The sequence below is a fragment of the Natator depressus genome, chromosome 4, assembly GCF_965152275.1.
Source record: "Natator depressus isolate rNatDep1 chromosome 4, rNatDep2.hap1, whole genome shotgun sequence".
NCBI classification, from domain to species: domain Eukaryota; kingdom Metazoa; phylum Chordata; order Testudines; family Cheloniidae; genus Natator; species Natator depressus.
The window spans coordinates 40,826,283-40,847,472 of NC_134237.1; the positions used below are offsets into that span (position 1 = coordinate 40,826,283).

General features: G+C 36.8%; 1 protein-coding gene across 1 annotated transcript in view; it reads left to right on the forward strand.

Annotated features, from left to right (window-relative positions):
* The window catches only part of BLTP1 (bridge-like lipid transfer protein family member 1), a 228,614-nt gene that overhangs the window by 183,824 nt on the left and 23,600 nt on the right, over positions 1-21,190 (forward strand). The window contains exons 64-76 of the mRNA XM_074950819.1: positions 65-174; positions 2,344-2,434; positions 3,051-3,113; positions 4,873-5,117; positions 5,865-6,080; positions 7,775-7,955; positions 9,820-10,009; positions 12,260-12,421; positions 12,530-12,669; positions 13,947-14,148; positions 15,528-15,728; positions 17,400-17,579; positions 20,335-20,472. Of these exons, the coding sequence (XP_074806920.1) occupies positions 65-174; positions 2,344-2,434; positions 3,051-3,113; positions 4,873-5,117; positions 5,865-6,080; positions 7,775-7,955; positions 9,820-10,009; positions 12,260-12,421; positions 12,530-12,669; positions 13,947-14,148; positions 15,528-15,728; positions 17,400-17,579; positions 20,335-20,472 (2,119 nt within the window). The remainder of the gene's footprint in view (positions 1-64; positions 175-2,343; positions 2,435-3,050; positions 3,114-4,872; positions 5,118-5,864; positions 6,081-7,774; positions 7,956-9,819; positions 10,010-12,259; positions 12,422-12,529; positions 12,670-13,946; positions 14,149-15,527; positions 15,729-17,399; positions 17,580-20,334; positions 20,473-21,190) is intronic.

Consider the following 21,190-nt stretch of genomic DNA (forward strand, 5'->3'; position numbering starts at 1 on the left):
TGTTTATGTATAATTTTCATTATTTTTGTCCTCAACATCTTAGATATATTTTTCTTTTGTTTAGGCTGCTTCTCTGAAGGACAAATGGGGCCTAGGTTACAAGCCCAGCTATAACCGGTCTAAAACAATTTCAGCATCTGGAAGACCACCTCTAAAAAGAATGGACAGGGCAAGGTAGAGTGTTTTTGGCAAATGACTATGCATGTGGGAAGATGAGATCTGTAATGAAGTTAGAATAGACTGCAAGAAGGAGAATATCTGATTGTGGAGCTTCATGAGGTCCTTTGCCATTGGTGATGAGTATATATATATATATATATATATATATATTTTTTTTTAGGGTGGATTTGAGAAAATGTTTTCGAGAGATGGGAGGTTTGACAAATTAAGTTTTTCTTTTTGTGAAGTATCTGTTTTTGGCATACCATGTCTCCAAAGTAGCTTGACTTAGAAATTTCATATTTGTTTTGTCTGTCTTCTGAGAACTAATGTCTGCACATTTCTCAGAAGGTTTGATGATTACAGATACTCACTGTGGACATTCGTAGTGCTCAAATCTTACAGAATTAATAAGGTGTGTGGTCTTCTACACTTCCTAGTCAGTATGCACAGCTGAACTATCAAGTTTAAGTTCATCCATAAATCTATAAAGGCAAAGCTTTACCCAAAGTTGTTGGAAGCTAAAGAGTCGGGGGGGGGGGGGGTTTGAACTGCTGCCATGGAAACTGAACCTGGCCTCTGAAAGTTAAATTGAGATCTTTCTGGCTCTCACATCAGCCTCCAAGATGCTACAATTTAAATTTGGCTAACTATTTTGAGGTGATCGACAAGCAGAATAAACTCCATCTCCTTCTTCCAGAGCAGTATTTGCTCTGCAGGACTAAGAGTTAAGTAGTAGTAAACTTTAAGGTAGTAAAATCATCAGATATTACTCTGAATGTGTTCAGGCAGCCAACTGGTTGAGGAGAAAGGTGTCACTTTTATGTAGTCATTTTGCAGGACTTTTAAGAAACACATTCGAGGCTTCTGCGCAGCAGGCACGGCTAATAAGTAAAGAGGACACGATTTATCCCTTTGATTTTTACACTCTGTTGTCCTCATATCATAAAAAGGATTTAACTACTAGTGGAGGGAAGGCAACTTTTTAGTTCAGCAAATGATTTCCTTTTCTCCTTCTTCCAAGTATTCTGAAGCTCGCAGCAGCAAGTTGCAATTCTCATAGCAGAATATTGTGCATCAACTTTGCTTGGTGTCTGTTGCTTTGTGAATAAGCATGTTGCTGTTGTAGAACCAGCAGAGGGAAAACACGCATATTGGAGGGTTTGGATTTTAAAATATTAGTGGCATTTTAATCAGCAATAAAATACAGTACTAGATTTAAAAAAAAGAAAACAGGAGGGGGAACTTGGCTATTAGAATTATAAGGATCTTCTCCGTCAATTATAGACATTTTTAAGTTAAGGCAAATTGGTTGACAATTTTGAGCGTTAGTTTTAAAGGTAGATTGAAGCTAAAAAAAGTATTAATAGAGATCCCAGAATATCAGAGAACAGCTCTTCCAAATTACAAATGGCTTTAAACAAAATGGATCAAAGTGAATTCCTCTTTTACTTGCCTTGCAAGATTATAGGATTTACAGGTTAATGTTTCTTCTGAACTGGTTAGCATTACTGATACCTTACACAGTAGAAGGAGTGCACCTGTGAAGACTCTTAACTCAAATCCTGGCAGGTAGAAAGCATTTCACTTCACCTTTTAAGAAAATCATCTTCAGAGAATTAGGAATTCTGTTGGGAAGATTAATACAATGTTGTGTTATGTAGTATATTCAGCTGGCTAGCCTATCAAGAAATGCTTAAGATTTTCTCAAAAGCTAGTGAGTTGTTAAATTGTGAATGAGAAGTTGTAAATTTGCACTGCAAATATGTCATAATGATTTCATTAGTTATGAAAGATTGTCTGTATTTGAGTTATTTTGTGAATATGCACTATCTGCCAGTTGTACTTCATTCCATGTGACAAGTCACACACATTTTATTTTTTTAACTGTCTTTCTGCTTCTTGGCCTGTGCTTGAAAAAAGTAAAAAAACAAAACAAAAAAAGTCCCGCAAAATTAAGTGAACTGCTGGCCAAAGTCATTTGAAACTTCATCTTTCCTTTTTATGTGCCATAAATGCTTGAACACTGATTTAATACCATTTCATTTCTATATAATGTTAAGCATTGACTGATGCTTTATATTTTTATTGCAACAGCTTTTGTGTAGTGATTGAACTTTTAAACGTGGCAAGTACATTCAAATTTGTAATAGCTTATTTATTCCTTTTATATTTTGCTTGTAGCTCTCGACTAGGAGACAGTGAAGAGCTCCCAGAAATCCGTGTAGATGCAGCATCTCCTGGACCCAGAGTAACCTTCAACATACAGGACCCTGTAAGGCATACCCTACATACCAATTTAATTAGTATACCATGCTACAATAGATTAAATACCGTGTTGACTTGGAAGTACCTCAGTTAAATATACTTACGAAGATTTTAGTGGCCAATCCCTCTTGATAATTTTTTTAGTCTCGCAGTGTCTATCTTAACACAGAAATTAATAATGGAAATATCAAACTAAAGAATTTTCATTTACTTCTTTAAATAGATTAGTTTATACTTTTAACAAGGTTCACTTCCACATATCCTGAGACCAAAAGCTGGCATGTGCAAAAATAATACACATGGTTAACGTGTTATTGCTATTTTTAACAAATATGCACAATAGTCATATCCTAATTTGTATGTCCAGCCTTATTTAGCATTTTGGAAATGGTTATTAATTAAAAAAACATTCTCTGAGTTTGCTATAGTCTGACACACATGTCCATTTGTATGTTTAAAATGTATAATTCAAATGTCAGATTTTTTGTTGCAATATGTTGTCCCCCTTTCTCTGCCCCCCCCCCCCCCCATCCTTCCTAAATATGTCATTGCTGTTGGTTTTGAATGACTCATGCTATGGTAATTGTTTTAATTTTCTTTTTTCTTTTTCGTTTTTAATTAAGTTGAATAAAACAGTTTTGGGGATTCCACAGCAATCCAGCTGTCAAGGGGAAGGGTATTTTCAGGTACTTGTAAAAAGAAAAAATATATACTTTGCCATAGCACTAATTCACCTCACTGGCAGCTGCTCTTCAATTGTTCATCTCTCTTTCAAACGCCACTCGGCAGAATGTATATCAGTTTTTTAAAAAAGATTTTAAGTAAGTTTAAACGGGTAAAAAGTTATAGGTGGACATGATGAATTGAGTTCTCAAGGATTCTTACATCCCCATATGTAGCTTAAATTTTGCAGTTTTTTGTACAACTAGTAATGACCTATTTTGTTTGCATATTTACAAAGGCCCTGATCAAGTCTGGTCTAAATTATGGAGACGACAATAAGGCAAGCCATGATCTATTCTTATATGCAGAGCGTACTGTAGAGAAGGACTCAGTGCCCACACATTTATCTTAATCTTTTACAAGTGTGTCCCAAGAGTGTAGGCACCAACCCTGATGGAATATAATTGCAAGGTGGGAAGCCATCAAGCATCATAATTTGATATGAGAATTCCTATATCTGGTACAGTTGTGTAAGATATCTTATTTAAAGGGAGCAGGATACCAGTTTGTCAAAATTAGTGCCCAGACAACTCACCTACTTTAAAAAAAACAAAACCAAAAAAAACCAAACTTTTAATTTTAAAAAGATACTCTAGACATATTGAATGGAAGAAATTAAGTACACCTTTTAGAAGACAGTCATCTAACTTTTTCCCTTCCACCTTTCCTCTATTCTTCTTTTATAAGTGTTCTGAGTTGGAATGCTTTTTCAGATCACCTTAGAGTGCTGATGTCTAAATAGCTCATTTCTGAGAACAAAAGGAAAGGCAGAATTGTGCTTTGCTGAGTTCTTTTATATACATTTAACACAGAACGTATCAAAAGGTTCCATTCATTTGTAATATCCATTTCCATTAATTTTCCACAGCTTAGAAAAGACTGTCAAATATTAAGTAGTGTTAAGTCAGGTGCTGGATGTGTGAAAGGCCATAATGAAAGCATGGCGCAAATTATCAAAGGATCTTCCGCTCAACACCCATTTGAATGCACAAACAATCCCCACAGTTTTATGCCACTAGCACTTCGTTGGCACATGTGTTAGTCTAACACCTGCATGTACAGTTGTTTAGACTCTGTCCCTGCATATACAGGTGTTAAGTGCTTGAAAACTCTTTGTGTGGGGATATTTGCTGATGCAAAGTGCACCAAAACAGTTGGAACCACTTTTTGGAAATGTGTCTCTAAAGTTTCTTCCCATCAAGTCTCTTTTATCCAGCTTTCTAAAAAGAAGAGCATAATGTATAAGAGAATACTGTACATTCTGTACTAGTACTTTGCATGCCCTTTCATTCACTAACAGATTCCTGTGCATTTCTTTCATTTACAGGTGGCCATGATGATTCTTTCTGTTCGGTGTTCTTTACTTTTAAAATTTGTTTTCATTCAATTAAATGTTCATTCTTCTAGTGATGGCCTGTCATAATGTATGTTTTGATCAGAGCTTGATACTGTTTAATTATCTAGCTAACAAATTCAACTCAATCACTAAGGCAGTGGTAAATGTGTGGTACTGTTTTTCCTCCAAACCTATGCATTTATTTATTGTGTTACATGATTCATTTCATACATTCCTAAATCTGACACTTCTGTCTGTTCAAAATGAGGAACCTGAGTTTTGAGAGTTTTTTAAGCACTCTTGCTTTCCCCCCCAGATATCTTAATTTTTGCGTAGTAAAGACAGTAACTGTGAACTTTAATATCTTTTTGTCTTTTCACAATCAGTTTCCAGAGGAGACAGAACTGGACCTTTTGTCAGTAACTATTGATGGTCCATCCCATTACTCATCCACTAGTGAAGGATCATGCTCAGTATTCAGTTCACCCAAAACTCCAGTAGTCTTCTCACCAAGCATTCCCTTCCAGCCCGAAGAGGGACGGCGAGATGACAGTTTATCTTCAACCAGTGAAGACTCTGAGAAGGAAGAAGACCATGAGAGAGAGAGGGCTTATTTTTACAGAAAACCACAGTAAGCAATTTGTTTAAAAATATTTTCATTAGGGCCATGAGAAAATTGGCTTTAAAGTTCACGTCTTAGGTCTAGAATAGCTTTTGCTGACCCAGGATTGAATCTTGCCTATCCTTGGTCCTTTCAGCAGGTGTAATTCTAGGGTAGGGAGGAGGGAATGTCTGATGAGTTGCCTTTTTTTTTTTTTTTTTATGGCAGCTCTTTGAAGTCTCTCAAATTTTGGAATGTTGGAATAAATCTGTTATTGGGCAGAGGGAAGGTGAGGAGGGTCAAAGGTACACTGTCCCTTATTTAATATATAGTTCTGCAGTTTACCTCATGGCTAAGCATGTGTGTAGGGGCTAAGCATGTATATACAAACACAACATTATAAACAACGTTAAGAGGTGATATATATTAAAATATAATATACATAACAAAATGTGTTATATTTAATTGTCTCCCTCTTCCATATCCCTCATTTGTTGCTTGTTGTCTTAGACCTCCCTCAGACAGCTACAGTCTATGTCCACGGGGCTCAATCCACATCTACCATGAAGTAAATATTTAATAATACCTTAGTGGAAAATGGACCAAGATAGCAGTGTGCACCTATGAAAATTTACCATATGGTGCCTCTTTACAGAAAACTTCTTAAAATGTTAAATGTACTGAGTAACTGACTTGTCAGCAAATACATTAGTAGACAACCTTGGAAGGAATCTTGTCACAGTACTAATATCTAACAAGTAATTTTTCTTTTTGCAGGAATACCACTCGTAAGAAAGCAACAGGCTTTGCTGCAGTTCACCAACTGTTTACTGACCGCTGGCCAACAACTCCTGCCAACAGAAATGTGACTGGCACAACCACAGAGAGAAATATTGACTTTGAACTTGATATCAGAGTTGAAATTGATTGTGGAAAATGTGTGCTGCATCCAACAACGCTTCAGCAAGAGCATGATGAAATAAGCTTAAGAAGGTAAGAAACCTATTGAAAGACAGTAATATTACTAAATCGTATTAGAAATCAGTGTATTACTGTATTGTGCCAGTCTTTCTGTATTTGACATTTACTTAGTCATAAATAAGACAACTTACTCATTTACATCAGTTAGGATCCTACCAGTACACCACACAATACTTAATGGCAACTGTGCATTGACCCATTTGAAAAGCATAGAAACTATGATAATTCCTACCATTTTTAGCCAACTAGTGGTCAGTTATTTGTATCATCACCACACGTTGCCATAGCATGATTGAATTATAGTCTTTGTTCTGGGAAAGCATGAAAGTCTGCTTGCACAAAGGGTTGAGTCTAATGAGCCTGACACCAAGAAATGAGTGTACAGCTGTTTCCTTCTTACCCATCCTTTTATAAATGGAGCTTTTAAAGCACCAGGATTCCTTTTTTACTCTCCAAGTAAATGCCTGAATGCACTGTCTCAAAAATTTTGAAATACACTGCTGAGTTGATGCATACTAGGCTAATGCTGTGTTCTCTTGATATTCAGCTCCAACATTTTTTTCATTTTACTCACTATCCTTGAGATAATGTTCACTGTACAATTAAAGGTATTTGTACAACTTGAAATGAAATACTGACTCCACTGAAAACAGTTGGAGCTTTGCCGTTGACTTCAGTGGGCCACGATTTCACCCTGGTTTTTTAAACGCTTTTCTCCATTCTGCAGATATGCTTTGACAGCCAGTGGCCTCTGTTTTTGTTGTTCATTATTAACCGAATACACCTTTACTTTTAATTTCTTCTTTGAACTTTAACACAGTGTTAATGATAACCTAGCTTTAGCAAAACTGAACTCTTAGGATTTATAAAGTCATTCTTACTTTTTCCATATTTTAAATCATCCAAGGATTTGTATGTAGTAACAGATTTTTTTTTCACCTTCCTTCTATAATATCTAAAGAGAGGAACCTGCAGCTGAAAATCAGGCTGTGGCTGTCACTTTAGGCAATCTCATGACACTTTCATGTAGTGATATTACATATTTGAGTGACCTCCCAACATACAGCAGGGGGGCATTTCTGAAGAAGTGTATATAAGGAAATGTGATCATACTGTTAAATTTCTGAATGACTCTTTAAAATGGACATGGGTCAGAGTAGAAATATTTTTTTCTTTAATGAGAGCTATAATTTTGTTTTGGTTTTCATATTGCTTTTTTATTATTTTGCTGTGTCACTTGTGTAAATGGAATTTGGTATGCAAGGGAGAAAAAATCATAAGGAATTCATGTAAATGCAGATGCTAGGGGAGAGCAGAAACAGTGAAAAATCCACAAATGTTACCTGCACTTTGAATTCATCATCTCCTATAGATAAACTTGAGAATGAAGGCAAGGGGCACTTTTTGTCATTTTAAAAAAAAGTTTGTTTTAACTTTTAAAATCTGCAAATAACACTAGTAATATATATTTTGGCAAAAGCAGAGGAGGATGGGAAATGGCCAAAGGGGAATAAAGGGCCAGCAGAATAGAGGTCTGATGGGCAAAGAACAAATAAAAGGGGTGGAAATGCTTCTACTGTTCATGGTGAAATTCCAATGTAATTTTTGAAAAGAAAATCCCCTTAATTTTAAATATTGAAAAACATACTTGTAATGGAGTATTAGGTCTGTACTAAGACAGGTTGTATATTGTTGTTTATCTGTAGGAGTTATGATCGGAGTTCCAGAAGTTTAGATCAAGAGTCTCCTTCAAAAAAGAAGAAATTTCAAACTAACTATGCATCTACTACTCACTTACTTGCTGGCAAGAAAGTGCCGTCATCTCTACAGACAAAGCCTAGTGACCTGGAAACTACAGTATTTTATATTCCTGGTGTAGATGTAAAGGTAAAAATTATGGGACTAGGAAACATTTTTCCTCCAACTAGAACTGACTAGAAACAAATACTTCCTTTAGATCATCTTTTATCATTATAGCATGCAGTTTATATAGTGCCGATATCAAGTGTGATACCTGCTGTTTCTTACATGGAAAATCTATGTCATACTTACTGCATGCCACTTCTGATACATGTAAGCAACATTTTGGAGTTGTGTCTGGTACATGTGTATACACAAGAGGAACAATACAAATGTATTGACACATTCCATATTCTTAATAGAGCATAACAAGTATTATAATGAGAAGTGTTATCTAGGCACAAGACTAGGAGCCATGAATTCAAGAGTTCCAATAGCAGTTCTGACATTGCTTTGCTATATGTCCATAACAAAACTTGAACTTCTGACTCAGTTTTGCCATCTATTAAATGAAGAAAATAATACTCCATCCTTATCTATGTGAGCTAACATTGTTAGTTTTAAAAAGAAAAACCAATGACTTAAATATGGTAAAATGTATTTGTTCTATGTCATGGGTCTACAATAAGACCTCATGGAGTATAGTGTGGATCAGATAGTATATTTTGTAAAGTGTTTAGAAGATGTAAATGTAATTCCTGTTCTTAATACATGTTCATGGTATGCACTGTAATGGCTCCAAAAGAGCTGTTATGGTATGCTGTGAATGCATACATATTGTATGTGGTAAATCTTCCCAATTTCAGTTGGGGTCTATATGCATATTGTAGTACAAATAATAATTTCTCTAATCTGATGTTTTGGAAGGAGATTCAAATCCATAGGATATCAACTACATTTCTCTCATCCCACTTTAAAAAAAAAATTTTAGTTGTAACAGGAAAAATGTTTAGCTTCATTCCAGTGTGTGATCCTGTATATCAAATAGTATATGTGGCATTACATAAACTTTAAAAAGCCAATTAGTCCCATTAAAAAAAAAAAGGTTGTTTAAGTTAAAGTCAGACATTCAGCTTGTTTGCTTCTGCTCTCTGATAGATGGTATGGATTGCATGTATTGGGAAGCCTTCTCTGTGCCTGTAGTGCATGTGAAAATGCAATAGTTAGTGAATGCAGGGTGGGGCATAGGTGGAGGATGTGGTCTTCCATATCTGCAAGTGATCATCTTTTATAAAGGTAATTATTTATGGCAACGTCATCTGCTGTAGATCTTTAAGGAGTGGGGAGCTACTCACGGTGACCGGACTTCCCCTTCCAGAACCACAAGAGATCTTCAGAGATACCAGACATGGCCCAGTTCCCTACTGTAGCTTTTAAGTGGCTTTAGGGATGCACAAGCATCATTTGCAGTTTCTGCTCTGCCTCCTAGTGACATCCACTGAGAAACACTAGATTTTGCTTACCCACATCTATGAGTGTGTAGAACATGAAACCTTTGAGTTACTTTAAGAAGAGAGGTAAGTGATCTGGGCATGATGATATGTAGTAGTGTGGATAGTCTGTACAAAAAAACAAAAACCCACAACTACACGAGGGAATAAAGTAGTCATTGGCCAGGGGGAGACCAGCAGCTCTGGTGAGAGAGGCTGTCTGTCACCAACTATTAGGGATTTGTGTCCTATATGCTAAAAAATATTGCCCCTTGCTCAGTATGTTTGTGATTTAATTTTGTTTTCTGGGTGAGGTTTCTTAATTTATTTTTGCTTATGAAAAATTATGACTCTTTGGAATCAATAATCTTTATCTACAATGTTTTATATGTAATGTGTTTGTTTTAAGATCACTCAATTTAAAAAAAAATGCGAAGAACATTTGGAGAAAACTGAACTGTGCAGAGACTCAGTGAGAATGCTACTTCTGTGAAGTAAATGGATTATTTTTTTCATTTCAGTTACACTACAACTCTAAGACTTTGAAGACTGAATCACCAAATGCCTCCCGGGGATCCTCTTTGCCAAGAACCCTTTCCAAAGAGTCCAAGTTGTATGGTATGAAAGATACTGCCACACCTCCTTTATCTAATACTACCCACAGCAAGACTAATACCTTACTTCTGCCCCAACCCCCACCCATCCCATCAGGTACTTGTAGAATACCCTTTTAAACTATAACTTGGATATCTTTTTCCCTCCACATCATATGATCTACTAGCTTTAGATCTGTGCATTAGCTGAACCTCAAAATGGTCATAAATTCCTAAATATTGGCTGCAAAGAAACATGACTACAGAAGCACATGTGCAATTCACGAATTCTAACTGCTTTTAAAGCTGCCTTCTCGGAGATTTCCTGTTAAATGGTTCTCAACATATATCACACAGAGCACAGTAATGGCCAAATACCACCACCTACTCCTCTTCCTTGAACAGATAATATACAATGCTAGAAAGCTTAGTTGTTTTTAAAAATTAATAATTCTGTTACTAGTACAACTAAGTATAGTTATACTCTTCAGTATTCAGAACTCAATAGAGAATTGTATACTAAATTTACTCACCAGTTCATCCACATTGCATCCTTCCAATAATACTCTTCATTACTGTGCAGCTTGCCTTGAAAGTAATACTTTGAAGTGTGATAATTGCTGGAATTAGTTTATTCATCATGATAGCAAGCAGCTGTTTACAATCTTTGGATTAGTCAAAATACCAGCCATTACTGTGCTCCACTACTGCAGTCCACTGAAAACTACTGTGTCTTGGAATTACCTGAAGTTCCAGTTATTAGTGTCTTCAACTTTGATTTAAAATTTCAAGAGTAACAGGTTGAATTATCCCAGTTTTTAGTCAGAGGTCTATGACTATCTCTGGAAGGTTGCAATGTCAGATCTAGAGGTATGTAGATTTCTCTCCCATCTTCCAGAGGATTGTTATCTCACTTGTCTCTTTCTCAGAGTTTAGATATTAAAAAAAAACCCATCAAAACAAAATGAGCTGGAAACAATAAACTTTGAAAAAAGATTCTATTAATTGGCTCAAAGTCTGAGAGAGAGCAGTGAATTTGAGCACTTGCCTTATTATCCCTGGCTTTTAACCACTGTTGCTGTGTTTCCTCCCACATGCACCTTCTTTGTGGATCTCTGAGTTCATGAAATTTAATTTTATTGCTTGCTTCAGTTTCTGTCTTACGTTGTATCTTTCCTTGTAAGCTTGTTCATAACTTCCCTTTCCATTCTTTACTTTTTAATTCTTGCCTAAAACTTCCCCAGAGTTTCTTTTTTATCTTTTCTCTACATAGATTTCTCCTAAAACTCTCCTCTACTTATTCTCTTATCATATGATAAGAGAGAGGCCAGTCCAGATGGTCAGCAGCACCAGCCAGAGTAGCTCAGCATTAAAACTCATTGCCAAGTGGCTTAGGAACTGACAGAAAGATAAAGTATGAGTGTAAGGTTCTATTTTAGTCCTTCAGTTAGTCAGCACTTGTATCTTGCTTGGAGAAATCATATACAGCCATAATACTATATTTGACTTGTGTTCAAATGATCCATTTCTGTATATGATGATGAATCCCAATTCAATGACGTTGCTCTTTCTTCATTCCTTGTTCTAATTATCTATACTTCACACTGAAAATAACTGAGCTGGTACTAATAGCTTTTTAGAAATAAGATCTTGCTTAAAATTTACTGAGCTCAGATCATTTTCTCATTTTAGGGCACACAGATTTATATGTGCAGGTCTCTTCCATGAATTGAGAAGAGAATTTTCTTACCTAGAATATAGCTTAGTATAAAAATATTTCCAAGCTTGGAATTTAGATGTTCGAAATCAATTGTTAATAGGATTTCCTGCTTAGAATCCTCATTTTATTATTTGTGTAATATTGTAGGACTTACCATTTGCTCTTAGGGGTTTTGATATTTTTCTCAGTTGAAATCAATATATTTTTCCAAACTGTTGCAAAATTAAGTCAGGTGAGCAATTTTGTCTTCACCCTTTCCAATCTAAATGCCAATTGCTTTCCAGTCAGTTATGGCTGCTGTGTCTTGTCTTCTGGAGAAGAGTTTTGTGTGGCTGACTTTAGTGACTGTTGTGAAAAAACATAGTTATTGAAAGGAAGTAAGGACTTGAACTAGAGCAAGTGCATTAGGATAGTACTACTATCTGAACGGAGTTCTTCATCTCTGTTATTTTAACACATCTTTGTTACCAAAACTATGCACTTTGGTTTTTATAACTGATCTATGAAGTGGCTGTTTCACATGATGATGGAGAAGGTTACAGCATTTGATCTGTTTTCTCTAATTGTAATGAATGTTGCTATAAATTTTAATTGTATTTGGAGAAATTGTATTCCACTAGACAAATTTACATTTTATAAATGTTTCAGCCAAAGGGAAAGGAAGTGGTGGAGTAAAAACTGCAAAATTGTATGCATGGGTTGCACTTCAGTCACTGCCTGAGGAAATGGTCATTAGCCCTTGCCTATTGGACTTCCTAGAGAAGGCTCTGGAAACAATTCCTATTACACCAATAGAGAGGAATTACGCAGGTACCGTGTGACGACTTCTTTTTCATATATTCTAGTACGTAACTTTATTGACTTTTTAATTCCAGTTGCTTCAAACCATTATTTAACACGTTCTTTCTACGTTAAAAGCTGTCAGTTCACAAGATGAAGACATGGGACAGTTTGAAATACAAGACTCCTTGGAGGAGTCCACAGCCTCACTAGTGTCATCGTCAACGTCAGCATACTCATCGTTCCCTGTGGACGTGGTGGTTTATGTACGAGTTCAGGTGAGAGTGCCACATTAACATACTGCATACTGTGTAATGGCAATAGCATTTTTTAAAACATACTTGCATTTTAAGCTTGCCTTTAACTTTGCTGTTTAAAATTAGATTCTTTAGAGATAGTTACATTCAATAGATATCCATTCTGAGCAATATGTTTCCAGCACAACACCAATGAGAATTCTTTTAACTAGAGTTATAAAGTCATTGGTTCCAAGCACATGGTGCTCAACAGACGTGAACCCTTTTGAGAAGCCCCACTGGCCTTTAATCACTACTTTTCTTGCTGTTCATGGTGGGGGTTCCCTTTGTTGCTTTGCTGCTGCTACACTCTGACTGTTTTACAGCCTCACTTGAACATACCTGTCTTCTCTACAGTACAATTCTCAACTTATTCCTCAGAAAATATCCTTGTATAACTAGCATCTACAGCTATCATTCTTTTTCAAATAAATAAATAAATAAAGTACATATAGCTAAAATATTTTATCCTCAGGATATGTTTCAGATATGGGTACCTTGAGGTTTGCTACCTTTCAACTCTTAGTTCATCTAAACAAACTATTTTTATAGAAATTCATTTCATCTTGTATTTGTCTTTGGGGCGTTATATTTTTCCGACTGTCCAAACTATCTTTTTTTTACATGGCAGCTCTGAGTGCATTCATACATTGAGCAACATAGATATAAAAGACATCTGTTAGGGTCTCAAAATGAAACATAACTGGTTGGGTTGGGAGACTTACGCCCAAAAATTATTGTGGGCTACCAGTCTGTGAGCACTTTTGGCACTTTCTTCGACCTCTCTTGGTTCTCCCATAAATTCAACAGCAAGCTGACCCAGGAAGTTTTGAGAGGCAAGGATTTTAATATAATCCACAGTGTCTTGAGACTGTCCATTTCGGCTGCTTCAACATAATTTGGCTTGATAAGTATCAAAGCTGAGCTTCCACATCTTCCAAATATGAAGCAGCTTCCAAACTGTGGATTCACTTGGGGCACACAGATTAGTTCTGGGAGAATGGTTCACTAATATATATAGGCATCTTTCCTGACCATTGCCTGGGTAACACACCTCAATGACATAGGAAATCTCAGAAATGAACATAAATTCTGCAGATTGTAAATCATGGAGATTTTAGTAATTTCAAAGCTAGACCAAAAAAGCCTTAGTGTATTTAGGGTACAGGAAAGTTGCAAGCTGCTATTCTTTGGATTCAGGCTCATAATGATTTTCAGGAATTTTATATTTGTTCTTAAAATCTTTTCTTTCGGCTTAGCCTTCACAGATCAAGTTCAGCTGCTTACCTGTATCAAGAGTAGAATGTATGCTGAAGCTGCCCTCTCTAGACCTAGTGTTCTCTTCAAACCGAGGAGAATTGGAGACCTTAGGCACAACTTGCCCCACAGAAAGCTTGGCAGTTGGTGGTAATACTTCACAAACTGGATCAAAGAACTCAGTTAATAAAACTGGGATACCAGGTAATATATATAAACAATTTTCTTTGAATTAGTTCACCTAATACATTTAGCTAACAGCATAAGTAAATTAAGTTCTGTTTGTGTATAGTGGGGGTGAGAGGAGGAATAAATTAGAATAAAAGTTAAAAACCTATGTAGTGCAATGTTAGATTTGCATTGGGTTCTAGGCATGACAAAAACTCCTTATTGCTAGAATAATAAAATCTATTTTTACTACATTGTTAGACAGTTGTGATTTTAACCGAATGGCTCTTTGGTATCAGATCAGTTTTAACAACTTTTTTTATGTTGTTGCTGGTCTTCAAGAATGTCCACAAACCATGTAATGGAAGCTGTTTTTTAAAAGAAGTTTCAGAGCAATACTTTTCGGTAGTCTCTATTACCAGTGCACTGGTATTTTACATCCAAAAAAACACTTTTGAAGCTGTACAATTAGGTTGATTTTACTACTCTTTGATAAGCTTAGCACATCATTTAGCAACTATGGTGATGAGTATTATAAGAAAAACTTTAAATGGATAGGTTGCTAGCCTTTCTGTTAAATACTGAGGAACTGCTCAAGTATCTTTATTTGTGAATATATGTGTATATAATGTGGAGTTTTGTTTATTAAGTTCCACTTCAGGTTGTCTGTTTTTAATTTGGAATGACTTCATTCTTTCACTTTTAGTATGATTTTCAGAATTCAGTTTAAATGTTTAGCTAGTTTTTTATTCCACTTCTTTATTCAGAATCATTTACTCTAGACCTAATCCACCTTCCATCAAAACAGTGGAAATTCTCCCTTAGCTTACTCTAGACTTTCAACTTTTGATGGTGTGTGTTTCTATGCGAAGTTAAAAATACAGCATCCACTAAGTATGGAGTTGTACATTTATGAAATTGAATAAGAAGGCATTCATATCAGTTTTCCAACCTATTCTGAAAACTCAGATGGGTAAAGTATTTTAGGAGCAATTTTTTTGCCTCTGTAAAAGTAAGTTCAGTTGTCTGTTTTAACCTTTTGACAGGAATGGCATTGTTAGTTAGGTTATTTAAGCCATAAGAACATATGAATTGCCTAGTGGGTAAGACCAATGGTCCATCTAGCCCAGTATCCTGTCTACTGACTGTGCCAGATGCTTCAGTGGGAATGAACAGAACAGGGCAATGTATCAAGTGGTCCAGTCCTAGCTTCTGGCAGTCAGAGCTTTAGGGACACCCAGAGCATGGGGCTGTGTCCCCAAATTGTTGTTTCACTGAGATTATTTTTGAAATGCATCTGATGCATCAGCTGGCTTTTTATGACATAGTAAGTATTTGTAAACAGTTTCATGGTTGAAAATGCTTTTGTACTAAAACTACTATATAACATTTGTGGATTTTTGGATTTTTTTTAGGTTCATCTGGACTAGGCAGCCCTCTTGGCAGAACCCGACACAGCAGTAGTCAGTCAGATTTGACTAGCTCTAACAGCAACTCATCAGGCCTGAGCTTCACAGCCTGCATGTCTGATTTCTCCCTTTATGTATTTCATCCATATGGAGCAGGAAAACAAAAATCTGCTGTTACTGGTCTAACTCCTGGATCAGGAGCACTAGGTACAGAATGGATTTTTTTAATTTAATGAACAATTGCAAAAGTTACAAGATTTCATAAACAATTGTTAAAATGTAAGAAATGGTTGCACAAGACTAAGTGTTAAAGAATCAGTCCATCAGGGATGTGTATACCCTCTTTACTGTTATAGGATCCTGGAGGACCTTACTTTCAGCCCTCCAACTGACACTTGTGTGAAAGCATTCATATACCTGCACTTGGCACATCCAAAATCATGTGTGTTCATGCTTTAGAACCTGCAACTGCAAAACCCATTTGTCTTAATAGGAAAAAATAGACCCGCTTGCACTTATAGGAATTCTTGGTGTAAATTCCAGCATTCCCACAAACATGTTGAAATGCTTTAAGTGGGTTTGCAAGTGTTTGCACTTATTTGTATGTTAACTGTTTGTTATATGGTAGCAGCTCACAGCCACAATCAAAGTTGGGTTCCATTTTGCTATAGCCTATATAAGCATAGGTCTTTACCCTGAAAACACCTAATAACATGAACAGCTTTACAGACATGGATATTCTTGTTGGATTTAGTGGAACTGTTAACATACCAAGTGCATATGTGCACGATGAGGGTACATAGAGTAGAATAGTCTCTGCCCTGAAGAGCGGTGACAAAATGCTATCATATAGAGCTGGGTGAAATATTTCAGAGGAATAGTTTATTTGCCAAAAAAAGCTGTTTGGGTTGACCTAAAATTATTTGCAACTTTGACGTGAATTTGCTAAATAGCTTTGGCCAGTTTTTTCAGAGAGTGCGGCTTAGATGCCATTCATACAACCAACCAGGGCAGGGTAGGAGGAGGTGGAGATAGTCATTGCCTTGTAATCTCACCTGGGTTATAGAAGACTCTGGGCTTGTCTACACAGTGGGGTAATGTGCTCTACAGTGAGTGTGATTTCTAAAGCATACTGATATATTGTGCATTAATTGGCCATGTAGACCTGCCTGGTGCTCTTCAGCATAGTGCTGTTTGAAACTGTACTACATTAAAGCACACTAGGGAATCTTTAGTGGGCACCAGCAGGGTCTGCACAGACCAATTGATATGCAACATATTAGTGCACTTTAGAAATCACACCTCTGTAGAGTGCATTACCCCACCCTGTAGGCAAGCCCTCAAATTCAGTTCTCCTCTTCCGATGGAGAAGGGATTTGCAAGAGTGTATCCTAACTACTGGACTAAAAGTGATAAGGAGATTACCACTATTGCCTCCTTCACTGGCCATTTTGTGAATCTAACCCTTTAAAAATGCTCAAACACACTCCCACCCCTAGTCACTCTCATTTTGGGTCAAACAAAAAAAGTTTCATTTCACCCAGAACAGATTTTTTTGGATCACCTAAATTGTTTGCAATTGTGGGATTCAGTTTGATCTGAAATGTTTTTTTCCAATTTTTCAGAACTGCCAGTAAACTGAAAAATTAGCTAGTCACCCCACTCCACTGTCAAATGCATAATGTAAACAAACTGAAAACTGTGTCACTTGTGGCATATAGTAATTACCAAAATTTCATACAAAAATTTGACTTTCATCTTGATGGTGTTCCCAAGTAAAGGTTTTTTGTTTTTTCTACCCTACAAGAAACATAAATGATTTTTACACTGAGGTGCTAATTTGGGGAGTACACTGAACATCACCCCTTCTGTCTGTAGGTAATGTAGATGAGGAGCCCACTTCAGTCACTGGTCGAAAAGATTCTCTGAGTATTAACCTTGAATTTGTGAAAGTAAGTCTGTCAAGAATAAGACGTTCAGGAGGTGCTTCATTTTTTGAGAGCCAGCCTGCAAGCAAAGCTGCAAGCAAGATGGATACTACGTTAATAAATATATCTGGTACTTACAAGTTTCATTTAATCTATATTGCTTTCTTCTGTGTTTGCCTAACAATAGAGGTGTTGTTCCAATGATAAGCACCATTCTTTCTCCACCACTTTTTATATAGATGTCATTTCAAAGCCACCAACCTATCGTGTGCAATAACAACATCTTTTAAGTGAATCAGTGACTAAGACCTTGGGATGGGGGGGTTGTATTTGGGTGACCTCAGATATCTCTGTATGTGCATATACCCCCCTCCTTCTCCACTGTTGACTCATTTAATTTCAACACCTCACATGTGTTCTTTGACTTCTGTCTGTATGGGTTTACAGCTCTTGAGATTTTTGCTTTGATTTTCCAGTATGAATGAACTTTGAATTTGGTCCATGATCATAAAGCAAAGAGAATTGTTACGCCTGAGTTTCACCCAAACCAAGCTTAAACAATTCCACAGGATTTTGAGGCAAAAATTATGGTTAGTCAGGTAGTTCATAAACCTGAAGGACCCTTTGGCAAACCCAGATGTATTTCATGTGGTTTTGAGAGTTTTTTGTAGGTATTTCTCTCAGCTCCAGCAGTACCAGCAAAAAGTAATTTAAGTCATTAAATTTACTAAAATTAATATTTAGTATATTCATGATTTACATGTTGACACTTTTATTTTTCAGTATACTTCAAACAAATGAACTTATTTTCCAACAGTTTGTATGTTATCTTCTTTGTGTCCACACAGATCCCACTGTGGGTGCACATGAGCCTTATGCACACAAGATCAGCATCTTTGAACTGCAGTGTCTAACTGTGCCTTAACTATGTACGTCCTCATGAGTCCCTCCTGTGGGATAGAAAGGGCAGAGCAGCTGCAACTATCTGTCAGTTCCTTCTTGCTACTGAGTTGAGCTAAAAAAACAATTTGAGACTGTTCACCCTTAGTTCTTGTGTTAATCCCGATAAGATTTACAGCCTCCTTTCTTCCCAGGGCCTTCCCTCCCCTCCTTCTTGCTGACCAACAGTTTTTTCCATTGCACCTGGGTTCACATAGGCTTTTATTTTTAGGATAGCACTGTTATGTGGGGTGGGAAGTTTTATGTTGGTTTCTTTTAAGACACATTCTTTTTGTCTTATTTAAAACCATCTTCAGTCACCCCCATCAGTCAGAGGCCTTCTTTTTAGAAACTTCCCCTTATCTTATTAGTTATTCTTTGAACCAGACTTCATTCCTTCTGGCCTTATAACTCATTATTTTCAAGGCCTTCCTTCTTCCTAGTCAGGGTCTTTCTTTACAACATATATATTTCCTTAAAACAAGCTTAAGCTAACTTTAATTCTTTAATTTCATATTTATCCTACAACTTTATATTGTCCCCCTTTTTTAACTTTATTTTGGTCATATCAAAAAATAAATGTTGTTTGTTCCTTGTCACAGTGTGCCGCTATTTGCACCAAAATGGCAGATGCAGAGCCCCTGGGCTTCAAACAGTGTCAGTCTTCCAACACTACATCACCAACCACAAATGCTTTCTGAAGAGCTCCATCATTAGGCCAGTATTTCACCAGTAGGGAAATCCAATTACAGATTTGTTTGCCACCAAAGATAGCACCTTAGCCTCAAGACAGTATTTTTAGTCACCATTACATCAGCCCGAAGAGTCAGAACCTCCAAGCTCTCTTTGCTGACCCTCCTAACACAATATTCCACAGAGAAATGGTGATAAGATCTCATCCTAAACTTATTCCCAAAGTTGTCAGACTTTCATTTGAACTAGTCTGTTAATCGCTAATCACCCATTTTCTTTTCAAAACGCCATTCCTCTCCAGAAGAGAAGAAACTCCACATCCTGGATGTTTCAAGGGTATTGTTATATTACCTTGATAGGGCAAAGCCTTTCAAACAGACTATTCTTTTGTGACCATCTCTGTGATTCTAGGGATCAAGCCATCTCCTCCCAGAGAATATTGAAAAGGATTACATAGTGAATTTAAATCTGTCATGACTGACAATCTTATTCTCCAAATATTAAAGCTTGCTCCAATAGAGCACAAGCTATGTCCTCTGTATGCTTCAGGAACATGCTCATGTCTCAAATTTGCAAGGCAGCTGTGTGAACAAATCCCTTTACTTTTGTTAAATGCTATGCCTTTGAGCTGGCTGCAAGATCAGATGCCAAATTTGGTTTGATGGTTTTACGGTCAGTATTTAGTTAGTGGCAGCCAAGACTTCTCAATCACACCTTTCAGATGAGGCACTGCTTTATCGGTCAGATAGAGTGGGATCCACATGGACATATACTCGAGGAAGAAAGAACAATTACTATAAAGTATCTGTGGTTCTTCGAGATGATGATATCCATGTGGATCCCCAAACTTGCCTTCTACCCCCACTTTTTCAGAGTCCTCCTTCCCTGGGATTCTGGGTTGGCAAGGGAACTGAGGGACAGTTATGCCCGCTCTATCCTTTATGCCCTTGGGTCCAGATGGCATCAGTACATACAGTGCAGGTGCAGCCCAATGGACATTGCTATTCAAAGATTCCGCCCTTGCGTGTGAGGCACAGGTGCACCTAGAGTAGGATTCACATGGACGACATCATCTTGAAGAACCACAGTTACTATAAGGTAAGTATATATTGCACTACCTCTTTTAGTGCTTGAAAATGTTTTGGTGAATATATCCGATATGAGTAACCTAAAAAAATTGAAGGGTAAATTTTCAAATGTTAGATTCGATTTTCAAAATCTTTGAATATTGAGCCATTTGCATTTTTTATCAGCTGTCTGTGATATAGGATCTGCTTCATTTAAATATGACATGCGACGACTCAGTGAGATTTTGGCCTTCCCAAGAGCCTGGTATAGGAGAAGTATTGCCAGACGCCTTTTTCTAGGTGATCAAACCATAAATCTACCAGGTAAGCTCCCCTTATTTCTCTGAAATATTCTTCCATTAAATAAACCAAAGCAAGAATTGTTTAATTTATGCCATAATATATGAGTAGAATGAGTAACTAGATAAAGCAGTAGAAACTATACTGTAGTATAATATACAGACTGAACGCAGGTATTGCCCAATTCTAATTCCCAGGAATTTTTCATTCACCTAAATGGGGAGTTGGTGTTATGTATTAAGAAAAAGTCACTACAAACAAATTTAAATTTCAGCAAAATTTATAACCTAGATAATGGAGTGGAGAGTGTGCTTATAAAATTTGTGGATGACACCAAACTGGAAGGGTTTGCAAGCACTTTGGAGGACAGGATTATAATTCAAAATGACCTTGACAAACTGGAGAATTGGTCTGCAATCAACGAGATGACATTCAGTAAAGACAAGTGCAAAGTACTGCATGTAGGAAGGAAAAATCAGATGCACAGCTACAAAACGGGAAATAGCTGGTGTGACAGGGTTGGGCCAGATGGCTATAGGAGAGTAATAAAAGGCAGATATATTAGCCCCAGGCTAAGTAGGTCCCTTTTCCCTGGGTAAGGTAACAGGGAAGGTTCCAGAACAATCAAGAACCTTCTGGAGACAATTAAGACAGACAGGCTGATTAGAACACCTGCAGCCAGTCAAGAAGCTGCTAGAATCAATTAAGGCAGGCTAATCAGGGCACCTCGGTTTAAAAAGGA